Source organism: Nicotiana tabacum, chromosome 24 (genome assembly GCF_000715075.1).
Source record: "Nicotiana tabacum cultivar K326 chromosome 24, ASM71507v2, whole genome shotgun sequence".
Classification (NCBI taxonomy): Eukaryota; Viridiplantae; Streptophyta; class Magnoliopsida; order Solanales; family Solanaceae; genus Nicotiana; species Nicotiana tabacum.
This window is the reverse complement of record NC_134103.1, coordinates 32,600,714-32,613,911: the sequence shown is the minus strand read 5'-3', so window position 1 is coordinate 32,613,911 and position 13,198 is coordinate 32,600,714. Positions and strand designations below refer to the sequence as shown.

Genomic DNA, 13,198 nt, shown 5'->3' with positions numbered 1-13,198 from the left:
AATGGACCATATTTTAAGAAGTTTGGTTACCTCATCTTTGATGAAGGCGTGTTTGACCTTGGAATGGGGCCTTCTTTTTTGTTTTATCGGGTGGAATTTTGGGTCCAAGCTTGGCTTATGAGTGGTGATTCCCAATGGGATCCCTGTCATGTCAAGATGGGACCAAACGAAACAGTCTATGTTAGCTATAAAAAATTGAATAAGCTTTCTCCTGAGCTCGGGATCTAACCCCGTGCCCAGGCATACCTTTCGTTCGGGAAGATATTCGATTAGTATGACTTGCTCCAGTTCTTCGATTATTGATTGGGTGGCGTCGGAGGCATCGGGAACCACAGAATATCGAGGGATCCTATGCTCGTCATCTTCGTCAGTCTTCTGATCCTCTAATTGGGTCGAAGCTGACGTTTGTGATTGCTATTTGGTATTCCATTCCTTCTTCGAATCCGATCATTTTGCTAATGATAATGATGATATCGGAGTCACTTCATCGACGACAAATATTTCTTTCGTGACCAGTTGCTCCCCGTAGACCGTTTTGATTCCCTCCGATGTTTGGGAACTTCAAAACCTGGTGGAGGGTTGAGGGTACAACCCTCATATTGTGTATCCACGGCCTTCCGAAAAGGGCGATGTACCTCATATCACCTTCGATTACGTGGAACTTCGTTTCTTGGACGGCTCCGGCCACATTAACTAGAAGTATTATTTCGCTTTTAGTAGTTTCACATGCAATATTGAATCCGTTTAGTACCATGGTTGCGGGCACGACCTGGTCCTGTAGACCGAGTTGCTCTACGACCCTCGATCGAATGATGTTGGTCGAACTACCTGGATCAATTAACACATATTTAACTTGAGTTTTATTCATAAGTACGGATATTACCAGTGCATCGTTATGTGGTTGCATGATTCCTTCCTCGTCTTCGTTATTAAAGGACAAGTTATCTTCAGGGGTGTAATCCTAAGTTCAGGACCGCTTTTCTCTTACAATCGACATCTTAGTGCGTTTAAGCACCGTCCCCTGGGGTATCAATTCCACCCATGATCGTGTGGATGATGTGTTGCGGCTCTTCTTGTTCGTTTTGTCTATTGAAATCCCTAATTTTGAAATGATTTTTGGCCCGGTCACTTAAACATTCTCGAAGGTGCCCTTTATTAAATAACTGGACTACCTCCTCTCTTAGTTGCTTGCAATCCTCCATTCTGTGGCCATGAGTGCCATGATATTCGCACATTTGATTGGGATTCCTCTGGGCATGGTCGGTTTGCATAAGTCGAGGCCATTTAGTATCTTTGATGAGTCTGATAGACGGTACGATAGTGGATGCATCGTGAAGTTATACTCCGACAACCGAGGTGCTTCTTTTGGTCTGGTATGCCTGTCGAACCTATTCCTGTTCATCAGCCCCTAAGATCCTTGGCCTCGATCGTTTCTCTTTTCACCTTGCATGGGGTTGCGTGAAGGTTCGCTACCCCTACGATCTCCGTTATACAGACGATATCGATCCTTGTTTGCCCTTGGTTCTCGGTCGATATCCCTTTTAATATCGGACCCAGAACCCAACTGGTCGTCTTCGACTCTTATTTTGGATTGATACCGATTATGCACATCGGCCCAAGTAATAGCTGGGTACTCGATCAAGTTATGCTTCAGCTATCGTGAAGCCATCGAGCTTCGTTCGTTTAGACCATGAGTGAAAGCTTGAACAGTCCAATCATCTGTGACTGGTGGTAGATCCATTCGTTCCATTTGGAAATGAGATACGAATTCTCTTAGCATCTCGTTATCCTTTTGTCTTACCTTGAATAGGTCTGACTTCCTGGTCTCGACCTTTATGGCCCCAGCATGTGCTTTTACGAAAAAATCTGCAAGTATATCGAAAGAATCGATAGAGTTAGACGGTAAATTATGATACCATATCATTGCTCCCTTTGACAGGGTTTCACCGAATTTTTTCAATAATACAGATTCGATCTCATCGTCCTCTAGATCGTTCCCTTTGATGGCACATGTGTAACAAGTTGTTTTCAATAATACAGATTCAGTCGTTCTGTTATATTTAGGAATCTCGGGCATGCGAAACTCCTTTGGGATTAGTTTAGGAGCCGCGCTCGGGGAGAAAGGCTTTTGTATGATTTTTTTGGAATCTAAGCCCTTCAATATCGGTGGTGCTCCCGGGATCTGATCAACCCTAGAGTTATACGTTTCCACTTTTTTGTCATTTGCCTAGATCCTCCTTCCTCCTGACTCTATTCGTTGTTGTCAGTTCTTCGAGCATCTTAACAATTTCGGGATTAGTCCTCGATTCTTGCTCATTTGACCTTACTATAGCTGGCCCTGTTTTGTGGGTGACTTCTTGGGGTGGACTGGGCTCGAGTCTGGTCGGTGCCTAGGTTTGGCTCTGCAACTGGGCTATTGCTACTTGTTGAGCTTGCAACATCTCGAAGATCATACGCAAATTAATTATGTTTTCCTCAGCATTTTGGGTATTTCGAGCTGCAGACCGAGTTCCATCATGAATGCTATTTTCAGGGTCAGAACGTTGATTTGCCTAGATGACCGTATATGAATTGACGTCTATTGGATCTTCGACCTGAGTTCTAACAGGATCGACGAGTGGCCTTCCACCCCCGGGGGTTAAGTTGTTGTTCTCATCTTGAAGGCCAACTTCGTTGTCGAGTTGCCCGCTCTAATCTGGGACGGGACTATTGCACTTGCATAGCCCGCATTCGACAACCCCCGGTGCATTGCTCTTGGTGGAGGTTGTCGGCCTCGCCTGTTTACTTGAGGCTCGGGATGAACTTCATCCACTTGATCGCCATCTACCTCATCCCCCAATGGTAAATTTCTGAGGGGCTCGTTGTTAAGGGCCATTTTGTACCTGAAAGCAATTCACAAACAAAATTAGTGACTCGGAAGGAAAGAAAGACAAAACATACAAATAACTAGATATATAGATAAATCCATTTAATTCCCCGGCAACGGCGCCAAAAATTGATCTGTGCCAACCCTACACCACAATTGAGTAGCAAGGCAGTCGATGCAATAATAAACCCAACAAAAGTCGGGATCGAATCCATAGGGAGTTAGAATATGGGATTAGGTGTATATCTAAGTTAAATGCAAGTTTTGGATTTAATTACACTTCCACAAACTTGATTGGTGTTTCTATTTCTAACTTTACTCTAAAGATTGCAATAATTGAAACTAACGATAATATTTTTGTTGTTATTTTTCAAATGTTTAAAGAGACTATGGTAGTGACTTCTGCCTAGGTGGATATTTAACGGGTAGCAAAATTCAGGGAAAGCTTGATTAGTTGGGATTATGATATAGCTATCACACCCGGGTACTCACTCTATACCTATCGGTAATTTGAGTGATTTTACCCTATTTGACTTTCTCAAGTCTAAATGGGTATTCTTGCAAATCAAGTGATATTAATTCAAGTTGGATATTACTATCTCTAGGTTTAACCCTTTAATTGGGGCTATCAATTTCTTGGGTTCACCCCAATTCCTTGTTAGCCTAGTTTTCCTAGACATAGTCCCTCTTTCTCAAGTAGAGACTAAGTCGTAAAGGCATAAATCAATGTTTGCAACCATTAATTCTTGAGTTCTAGCAAGAACTAGGCTAAATATCACTAACACATCCACATTCAAGCCCTAAAATCAAATACCCATTAAATACCCACACTAGGGTTGGGTCACAACCCTATCTATGGTTTTAGCTACTCATGGAAATAACATAAAATAAAAATGAAAAGAAGATAAAATTCATAATACTAGATTAAAAGATAAAAATCTAATGTTATAAGGTGAATCTAATATAAAATTGCCCCAAAGGGGAGTTTCAGCCGTCTCACGTGCTTAGCAAATACCCTACATAACCTAAAAATGACAAAAAGTTCTATTTATATTAAGCTAAAATTTCCGGACAAAAATACACCTATGGAGATTACGCAGGCGCGTAATTTTGACTGCGGCCGCACTCTTGCTTTAGCGGCCGCGTAATTCTGATTGCGGTCCGCGTTCTTCACTTTTGGATCTGGGTTGAGCATGGTTTCGCGGACCACGTAATTTCCATCGCAGTCGCGTAAGAGACTTTCACGGCCGCATAATCTTGACGCGGACCGCACTTCTTATTTTTTTCTTAAAATGTAAGCTCTCTGAACCTAAGCAATCGCGGTCCACGTAATTCCAATCACGGCCGCGCAGGTACTTTCGCAGCCGCACCTTTCTGACGCGGTCCGCATTTATGTTTTAGCCCAAAAATCCATCTCTCTAAATCTTTCTTTAGCGGACCTCGAAATAGTGCTCGCGACCGCATTGTAACTTTCTACGCAGTAAAAATCCATCGTGCTCGTGACCGCATTGTAAAAATCCTTCTACGCGAACGCGAGTCCCCTCTCGCGATCGCGATGCACAGACCCACCAGACCTTCGCGAACATGTGGCCTTATTCGCGAGCGCGAAGAATGAAATCCTCCTGCCCCTGAGCAACTCTACGCGAACGCAATCTATTCATCGGGAACGCGATGAAGGCTGCACCAAACACCAGATCAGTGGTTCCAAAAGGCTAAAACTAAATCTGAATCTCACCCGAGGCCCCGGGTCCCGATCCACACATACCAACACATCCTAAAACATCATACAAACTTAGTCGAAACCTCAAATCATATCAAACAACATCGAAAATATGAATCGCACCCCAATTCAGCCCTAATGAACTATTGAACTTCCAACTTCTAAAACCAATACTGAAACACACCAAACCAACTCCGACTGACCTTAAATTTTGCACACAAGTCATAAATGACACAACGAACCTATTTCAACTTTAGGGACTAAAATCCGAGCCTGGTATCAACAAAGTCAACTCTCGTTCAAACTTTTCAACTTTCCAAACCTTCAACTTTCGCCAATTCAAGCCAAAACGACATACTGACCTCCAAATCAATATCCGGGCATACTCCTAAATTCAAAATCACCATGCGAAGCTATCGGAACCATCAAAACTCCATTCCGGAGTCGTTTACACATAAGTCAGCATCCGGTCAACTCTTTCAACTTAAGCTTCCAACTTTGGGACTAAGTGTCCCAATTTTTTTCCGAAACATCCCCGAAACCGAACCAACCACCCCGACAGTCACATAACAACAAATGAATATGGAATAAGCAATAAATGGGAGAATCAGACTACAATACTCAAAACAACCGGTCGGGTCATTACAAAAGTCGTACAAAAATAAAAGATGAATGGATTAGTGAAATTCCATTGGTGGTATTTCAAAAGGATAAAAGAAAATGAAAACATTGAACCGGAATCAGACCGGAGAAACAATTGACAAAACCCGACCGGTTAACGAGCAAAACCCCCACCTAAAACCGTACTACTACTATTGCTGCTGAAAAGTTACACCTACCCACCCCCATACCCCTAAAACTCATCCACCCACCCACCCCACTTCCCACCACCTACCCAATTCTTCTCTCACTTCTACCCATACACTAAACCCCACCCACCCCACTCCCACCACCCACCCCCATCTCTCACTCCTTACACTCTCTCCATGCGTTCTTGTTCTTGCTTCAACAACAGCTCACAATTTCATCCAGTAATTGAGGGGTATGTTTTCTCTGTTTGTTAAAAACCTTTGATTTGATGACCCCGTTTTATTTCTCCCCAAAATTAGGGTTCTAATTTCGTTAGATTAATTCTTTTTTGAATTTGTGAATACCCTTTACAGTTTCTCTTAAATTTTCTACTTTTATGGAATTTGAAAGTTATATTCTTCACACTGTTTTAACCCCCTTTCAGCTGAGTGTTCAGTTGTTTGCTGACATATTTTTTAGGATATTGACTCAAAGTTTGATTTTTGGGGCCGAGGGAAGAAAAATCCTCCATAATGTTCTTGTAAATTCAACCATTAAGCTGTCTGTGATATGTGTTGTTATGTAATAAAGGCGTAAAGGAAAATAATTATTAATTTTTTTAAGTGGAAAATACTAAGTAGTAATATAGTAATTTACTTTGTATTTTTTTGTTTGTATTTGGACTATAAAAGAAACAGAAAGTGAGTAATTTAGTGCTCAGGGGAAATATCACACACGCACACACACATGTATTTGATGAGCTAAAGAAAATTCTTTCTTTTCATTTATATTTTTCGACTTAGATTTTCTGTGATTTACCTTTACAGGTGTTCTTTCTCTTGATTTCCTCCATTTTTTTTGGAATTGCAGCTTGTAATCTTGCAACTGTTCATTATCTTTGCAGCTGAATCAGACTGATGTCTGTAAGAATCCTGCCTAATTTGTGTAATTCAAACAGTAAACTCTGCGGTGCTGCTCTTTAGTTTCTAGTAAATGGCATAAAAGAAAAAAGTTAAAATCATACTCCAAAGGAAAAAGCTTCTCATTTTATGTCTTTCAATAAACAAAAGAAGCAGAAAATGCATATAAAATAGGTATTATCCGTTAGACTCTGAACTTAATGGAATTTATATTAGAATTCCACTGAATTGGAGTTCTTAAGTGCACGCTTTTCACTTGGTCATGTTGTGTTTTTGGAAGTGGAACGAAGGAAACAGTAGATGAAAAATAAGTATATTTTCCTTTGTTCGTATGCATACGTATATGTATTAGTTGAATTAACAAAGTTACAATCTATTCTTTTTTCTTTTTCTTTTTCAGAAACTGGTGGAGCCTGAGTGAAGTCCCGTGGAATGAACAGCTTGTTTCATGCATGTTCTACTGCAACATTAACAAAGACTATCAATCTTGTCCTGAAAAGTTCAATCTGTGGATTTCCAGCTCTTTCATGGAAGAGAAGCTTTGGTCATGCTAGAATTAGATACGTTGATTCTGCCTCGTATTTGAATAGAGTTTGTGTTCGCTGCTATTCGTCTAAAAAGCATAGTGGAGATAGCTCTCAATCACAGAATTCTGATTCTACTCCAGTAATGAAGGAAGAGAGAGATGGTTTCTTTGTTGTTAGGAAAGGAGATCTGGTTGGAGTGTACAAAAACTTGAGTGATTGCCAGACTCAAGTCGGATCATCGGTAACTACTGTTATTTCTCTCATTTATTGATCTGTTGTTGAATCGTTCTGTTGTTTGTAGATGACTTTTAATACTTAGCGAAGATATAAAGACAACAATACTATTCATCAGATAATTATTGACCCAATATGTACTGACTTACTTGTACATTTTCTTGATTATAATTGACGTAGGTAGAATCAGTCAAAAAGTCAGAACCTTGTGTATTGATAAGATTGATCTTATTTACTAATTACAACTTCAGGTAAGCACATTGAACGAGTTACAATTGCTTAGGAATTCCCTAATTAGAGGAGAGTAGTGAAAGCAATTATGTTTCCTATATGTTATTCTTTTGTCTCACTGTAATTGTAAATGTAAAACAATGTCTGTGAAGATTCAGAGAGATCAAAGAAAGAAGTAATTGAGTTAATTGTTTATCCTTCAATTAGAAAGTTCTCTTTTCTTTTTCTCACTTCTCTGTTCTGCAACCATGCCTCTCCATGTTGTTCTGATTTCTCTGCCACTTCATCTACTTATTGTCAAGTAGCATAGTTGAGATCATGTAGTACGAACGGATAGGACTTCTATAGTCATTGGATGATGCTTGTGAGATGACTTCCCAGTGGATTCTTGGACTTCTTACCCATATTATAGGGGATCAAATCCAGTGACTTTAGCAGATATCACGACATTCTGTTTTAACAAATAAAATAAAAATAAATATGAATATAGAATAAAAAAGAGAGACGCTCACAGATTGAAGTTTGCTGATTCGCACTGATATATGAGTTGTTTTTTCTCCCTCTTCTGTTTCTGGCAGATATGTGATCCTCCTGTTAGTGTGTACAAAGGCTACTCCATGCCTAAGGACACAGAAGAATATCTTCTCTCCTGTGGGCTTAAAAATTCCCTGTATTCCATTAGAGCCGCAGATCTCACCGAAGATCTCTTTGGGACTCTAGTACCATGCCCTTTTCAGGTATAATTCGTGTGTGGTTCTCTTGGATTAATCTATTCTTTTTTTACGGGTGAAAATTCTTATATTTCAAAACTTGTTGACAATGAGGTTCGTATTCAGATTTTCTGTTTCTGAGTTATTCAGTTTATATCACCCTCCAAAGAATCCCAAATAACATTAAAATCAATGAGCTTAAGAAGAGCTGGAATTGTCACATATTGAGTGCAGCTGCTCTGGAAGTAAAACCATGAGGTGCCTGCTGAATTTCTGTGTTTCTGTCTAGAGAGTCATACTGAAAACTGTACCTGTTAAATATTAGAGTTTGCATAATCCAACCATGGTGACTGGATTGGAAGAATTCTTGCAACTCTAGAACTTGGCTTGTGCCTTTTTTATAGAGAAGGAATGTAAAACTTTATAACACACTTACCCCTCAAGTAAAGAAAAGGTTCACGGATTTTACTAGAGCACCCTACCATTTAAGTAATGGTAAAAGAAAAGCTGTGAGATCTTCTTTGAAATTCTCATACATGGTATATATACTTCTTTCTGTTTCTTCTATGTTGTATATCAAGTAGTATCCTTGAGTGCGAGTTTTGTACTCAGCCTATTTAATTTTCCTACTGCCTATGTTCATGTCCACATTATAGTTAAGTAAAGATCGACCTAATACAATTCTTGCTTCTCTAATCTCTGTGTGGTACTCTCTGATTCTTCTCTCTGTTTATCTCTCTCTCTGAGTGTCCATCTTTGATATCACTCTCCCTACACTCTTTGCTTAGATGAAATTGCTAGTTAGTTGTATGCGCAGATAGTTATCGTAAAGTTGCTGTGCCCAGAAAATAATACATGTTTCTTTTTCCCTCTTTTTCTTTTAGAACTGGTCATACATATTTATTAGCATTTCATCTTTTGCAGCAACCTTCTTCTTCAAAAAGTGGAACATCTGATCATTTGCCAAAGAAGAGATCACAGGAAGCAATGTGGTCAGAATATGCAGTAAGTTAGGGCTGTATATAGTTTTGCTGTGGAAAAGTCTAAAAGGGTTTGTGGCAATTGCTTATGAAGTTGTTTTCACTTTAGTCTACAATCCAAGTTTAATTATTTTTGCAATCATTTTCAAAATATTGTTTGGTTCCTAAGGAACTCAATGTACTTGCTTTTATATGCTTGCATGCTCTTCAAGTTTATATATTTCTTTCTAGAATTTTCCTTGAGATGCCATAACTAATGGACCTCGCCTGGTAGGGGTAAGGTCCCACTTGTGGGATTATACTGGGTATGTTGTTGTTATTGTTGTTGTTGTATGCATAACTAATGGTTTCACAGCTTACAGGAGAACATTGTCAATTATGCAATTAGAAGGCATTTTTCTCATGAGTTGGTCTGCTTTCCAAGTTAAATTTTATTCTCATTCGTCATGGGAAAATTCTAGGGATCTTTCTATTATATCTAGGTAGCCCAGTTTTTAAGTGACACAATGGTCACGCCATTAGGTGGTAAGTCTCAAACATTGTAGTACTAGGGATATCATAGTTCTGAGAGCCTATTCCCATAGCGTACCTGGTGGTGTAGGTATAGATCTGAAAGTACTAATTCGGTTAAATGGTGCCTTTACCAGATATGTAAAGAAAGGTTCTCATGATGAGAAGCTTCAGAAGCAAAGCAAGAAAACCGGTGGTTACTTGTACACGCATCTAGTGTTATCAAAGGCGCGCTTAAAGCGCACTTAAGCTCTAAAGCGAGGCTCAAAACATGTTGAGCGCTTCGCCTCGCTTAGCGGGCACTTCAGTATTGTCATCAAGGCTCTAAGACATACTTTTCCTTGCCAATGAGCGTGATCCTGAAGAGGCTACACGAAACAATTGATATTTCACTTTGTCGTAATTTTCTTTAATTTCTTTGTCCATATATTTGGTATTCATGCTTATAGATATTAGTCTTGGACTACACATACATATTTGTAGTTTTTCTCCATTTGCGCCTTTTTTTATTAAAGCCCACGCTTTATTTGTGCTTTGCGCTTAAAGCCTCAACAGACAGTTAGAGCTTTTTTGCGCTTTTTGCCTTTGATAAAACTGCACATATCTTACAAGAAGTATCTCTGTAAAAGGGTGATAAAGACAACATATTAGTTTCTTTCCTCATAAGAAGTTTCGTTGTCACATAAAATCAATTTACTTCATTTGTGTCTCCTCTTGTTTGTCACCATTGCATTCACCTACACACTAAATCGAGAATCAGATCAAACTGATATGTTTGATGGCCTGAGATAATACTTTACCATGTTTGTGCCTTGATAGAGCAAAATGGTTGATGTCACTTGCTCTTTCCTTTATTCCTTTGGACTTGGATCTTTCCTCTACAAAAAAATTTATGAAAATTTTGATATTTTGATTTCAAGGTTATTTAGGAAGAACTCAAGAGCTGTAATAATCCCTTAATTTTTTGGGATGCAGTGTAGGTAGCTATATGACTAGATGGCGGATCGTTGTACTTTTTTCTTATTGGAGCCGCTGTCAGTGTAATTAGCTAATTATTGTTATGTGCTCGCTTAGAGCCGTTGTAGGCAGTTTGACAATGTTTGTTGAAGCTGAAGATAAGAGTATTTGAAGTTGAAGTTGAAAGGGAGTAGTTGGAAGTGATAAAGGGAAAGACTTACTAATGTCTGCATTAAGTATTGTAGAGAAAATGTTACTGCCTATTGGAAATAGCACATCTTGACGGTTTTTATTACTATATAATTGGATAAATTGCAATATCCTACTGTACATGGAGCACATAAAGTTGCAACCAGTGGATTGTATTCTTCGCAGTATTTTACCTGTCTTTTGCAAAGATGGGATGCATATTGGCTTAAAATAGTTGTAACGCTGATCACTTACATATTCTGCCCGGTAAAAATGTGTTTGGTTCCGCACTGTTATGGAAACTATGTTGTTTATTGGCATCTTCATGTGCAGGATGCTGTTGGATCAGCAGTTATTCCAAATGATTCCATAAGAAAGCATGTCAAGATAGAACATCATAAGGGTGACCAAGTTCTAGCTCTACCATCTGGTGTGAGTAGCTATTAAGATGATGTCTAATCTTTAAACTAAAATATTTCTATATATGTAACTGACAATGCAAAATGACGTTAATACTTAATGGGAGGTTGCCCAGAGGAAAATCCTATTTTTCACAAATTATTGGTGAAAACTGAATTCTTTCTGGCCAACTACCAAGGCTGAAGTTTATTATGGTTTGTGTTGTTTTGGTATAAAGAATCTGATATTTGTTATCCTCAGCAGCGTTCTTGTACTCTTGAATTTGATGGTGCTTCAAAAGGAAATCCTGGACAAGCTGGTGCAGGAGCTGTTATACGGGCTGATGATGGAAGTTTGGTAATAATTACTGTACTAACTTAGGAACTGTACTTTTGCTTTTCTCCTAGTTGTATTTACAACCTTTCTTCTAATAGACCTGCAGGCTACGTGAAGGTCTAGGAGTGGCAACCAGCAATCATGCTGAATACAGGGCCTTTATTTTGGGTCTGAAATATGCACTTAGTAAAGGGTTTACAAATATTCGTGCTCAGGGCGACTCCAAGCTTGTTTGTATGCAGGTTTGTTTTCTATTATCATGTATCGTGTATTTTTCCTTTCCCTTGCTTGAGATTCTTCCTTTGTGATTCACTGCAGTATCAAAACTTGTCACATTCTGTTGTACTCTCAGTAACTTAACTATGTTCTTTACTCTTTTAGCTGGATCAAGAGAGTATTTTGCTTCTTTAAAAGGTCCAGGAAGTTGGTTGTGAACTAGTATCTAACAATTTTTCTGACCGTTTGTTCATTACTTCTTGAAGTTATTCACTAATTTCATGCCATAGTGCCATTTCCTCGAATCTCTTCTGCCATATATTCTTCATCTGTATGGGATAAGGTTCTTCTTCTAACCTCCGGTCTATTGTAGTCATAATTTCCTTTCAAACTAACTGAACCGCTAGGTTAGAGAAGAAAAAAGAAAAGTTTGATAATGTTGATTATGGGTAAAACAGTACTTATTCCCCAAAAGAAGGTATTTTACGGGTAGATCAGCTACCACTGTCAACTCTAGTTCAGTTTAAGTGCATGCCAATATATTATTGTGAAGAAATGGGGAATCTTAGTAAGAGATTAGTAATGGTTTTATGCTTTAGCGAACAATACTAATGGAGGATGGGCTGAAATAAGTTGGCATAATAGGAAAAATCCAGAAGTAGATTCCTGCTACTGGAAAAAGTTTGAGAGAGTAGAGAAAAGATAGACACCAGAAATTTTAAAATGAGAAAATTTCTCTTTTATAAGATTCCTGCTTATTAGCTGTCGTCTGTTAGTTTATTTTAGGTTTCATGTTCTCGTCCATTTTGATCCCTTTGATATTATACTAGTGTACTTTCCAAACAGATCCAAGGTCTGTGGAAGGTGAAAAATCAAAACATTGCCACGGTGTTTGAGCAGGCAAAACAACTGAAGGATAGGTTCCTTTCTTTCCGCATCATTCATGTTCTTCGGGTAATTCATTAAAAATTCTTCTCTTCTTTCTTCTGCACAATTTAACTCATCAAAAAGACGTTGTCTCACTTTATCTGTCACAAGCATTTTCTATAATAGCACAAGAACTACATACATTTCTCATAATGGGTAGGATAATCTTTAATTTCTGTTCACATGGAATTATTACATATATCTTCTCCTTGCTGATTTTCTGGAGATTTGATATGCTTCTTACTCCTAATAGGAATCAAACTCCGATGCGGATCAGCAGGCAAACTTGGCTGTCGAGCTTGCTGGTGAGAGTTAAACCTTCTTTCGGACTTGGAGTTTGGTCATTTTGAGTGGTCATCAATGTTTTATCTTAACTACTACATCTGTTAATGCAGAGGGTCAAATTCAGGAGGAGATAGAGAAATGACAGGCACAAAAGTACATGGGCAGAACTGTATTAATGGTGCAGACAAGGATTTTTACGCGCTAACCACTAGGTCCCAGTGCTTTGCAGAATCTTGATTTCTTGAGGGTGATTTAATGTCCACGTTAGGTTAATCTTATTGCAATTAGGTTATTATGTAAATTTTATTGGATTTGGGCTCATAAATGGCACCAACAACAAATGTTACTACGACTAGTTATTGACTTTGAATTCTTAGCAATGGGTCACTTAATGTTCCCCAG

At 38.8% G+C, this 13,198-nt stretch overlaps 1 protein-coding gene across 5 annotated transcripts; it reads left to right on the top strand.

The window, feature by feature from the left end:
* The first annotated feature begins 5,383 nt into the window (after positions 1 to 5,383).
* On the top strand, positions 5,384 to 13,198 carry LOC107793196 (uncharacterized). Of its 5 annotated transcripts, none has more exons than XM_016615491.2 (11): positions 5,384 to 5,628; positions 6,203 to 6,298; positions 6,696 to 7,063; positions 7,866 to 8,024; positions 8,922 to 9,002; positions 10,967 to 11,065; positions 11,294 to 11,389; positions 11,467 to 11,610; positions 12,431 to 12,538; positions 12,765 to 12,816; positions 12,907 to 13,198. In XM_016615491.2, exons 3-11 carry the CDS (start codon positions 6,728 to 6,730, stop codon positions 12,936 to 12,938), a joined length of 1,107 nt encoding a protein of 368 aa, XP_016470977.1. In that variant the 5' UTR covers positions 5,384 to 5,628; positions 6,203 to 6,298; positions 6,696 to 6,727; the 3' UTR covers positions 12,939 to 13,198. The 5 variants fall into 5 exon arrangements, with proteins under 5 accessions (XP_016470977.1, XP_075104081.1, XP_016470978.1 ...); XM_016615493.2 differs by having other exon boundaries at positions 5,424 to 5,628; positions 6,246 to 6,298; positions 11,297 to 11,389; XM_016615489.2 differs by having other exon boundaries at positions 5,424 to 5,628; positions 6,246 to 6,298.

Bases quoted from the DNA above. Each gene is read 5' to 3' on its own strand.
- LOC107793196 (XM_016615491.2), top strand. From the start codon at position 6,728: ATGAACAGCTTGTTTCATGCATGTTCTACTGCAACATTAACAAAGACT. The intron at 8,025-8,921 runs GTATAATTCGTG...CATCTTTTGCAG, and splicing joins TAGTACCATGCCCTTTTCAG to CAACCTTCTTCTTCAAAAAG. The intron at 12,539-12,764 runs GTAATTCATTAA...TACTCCTAATAG, and splicing joins GCATCATTCATGTTCTTCGG to GAATCAAACTCCGATGCGGA.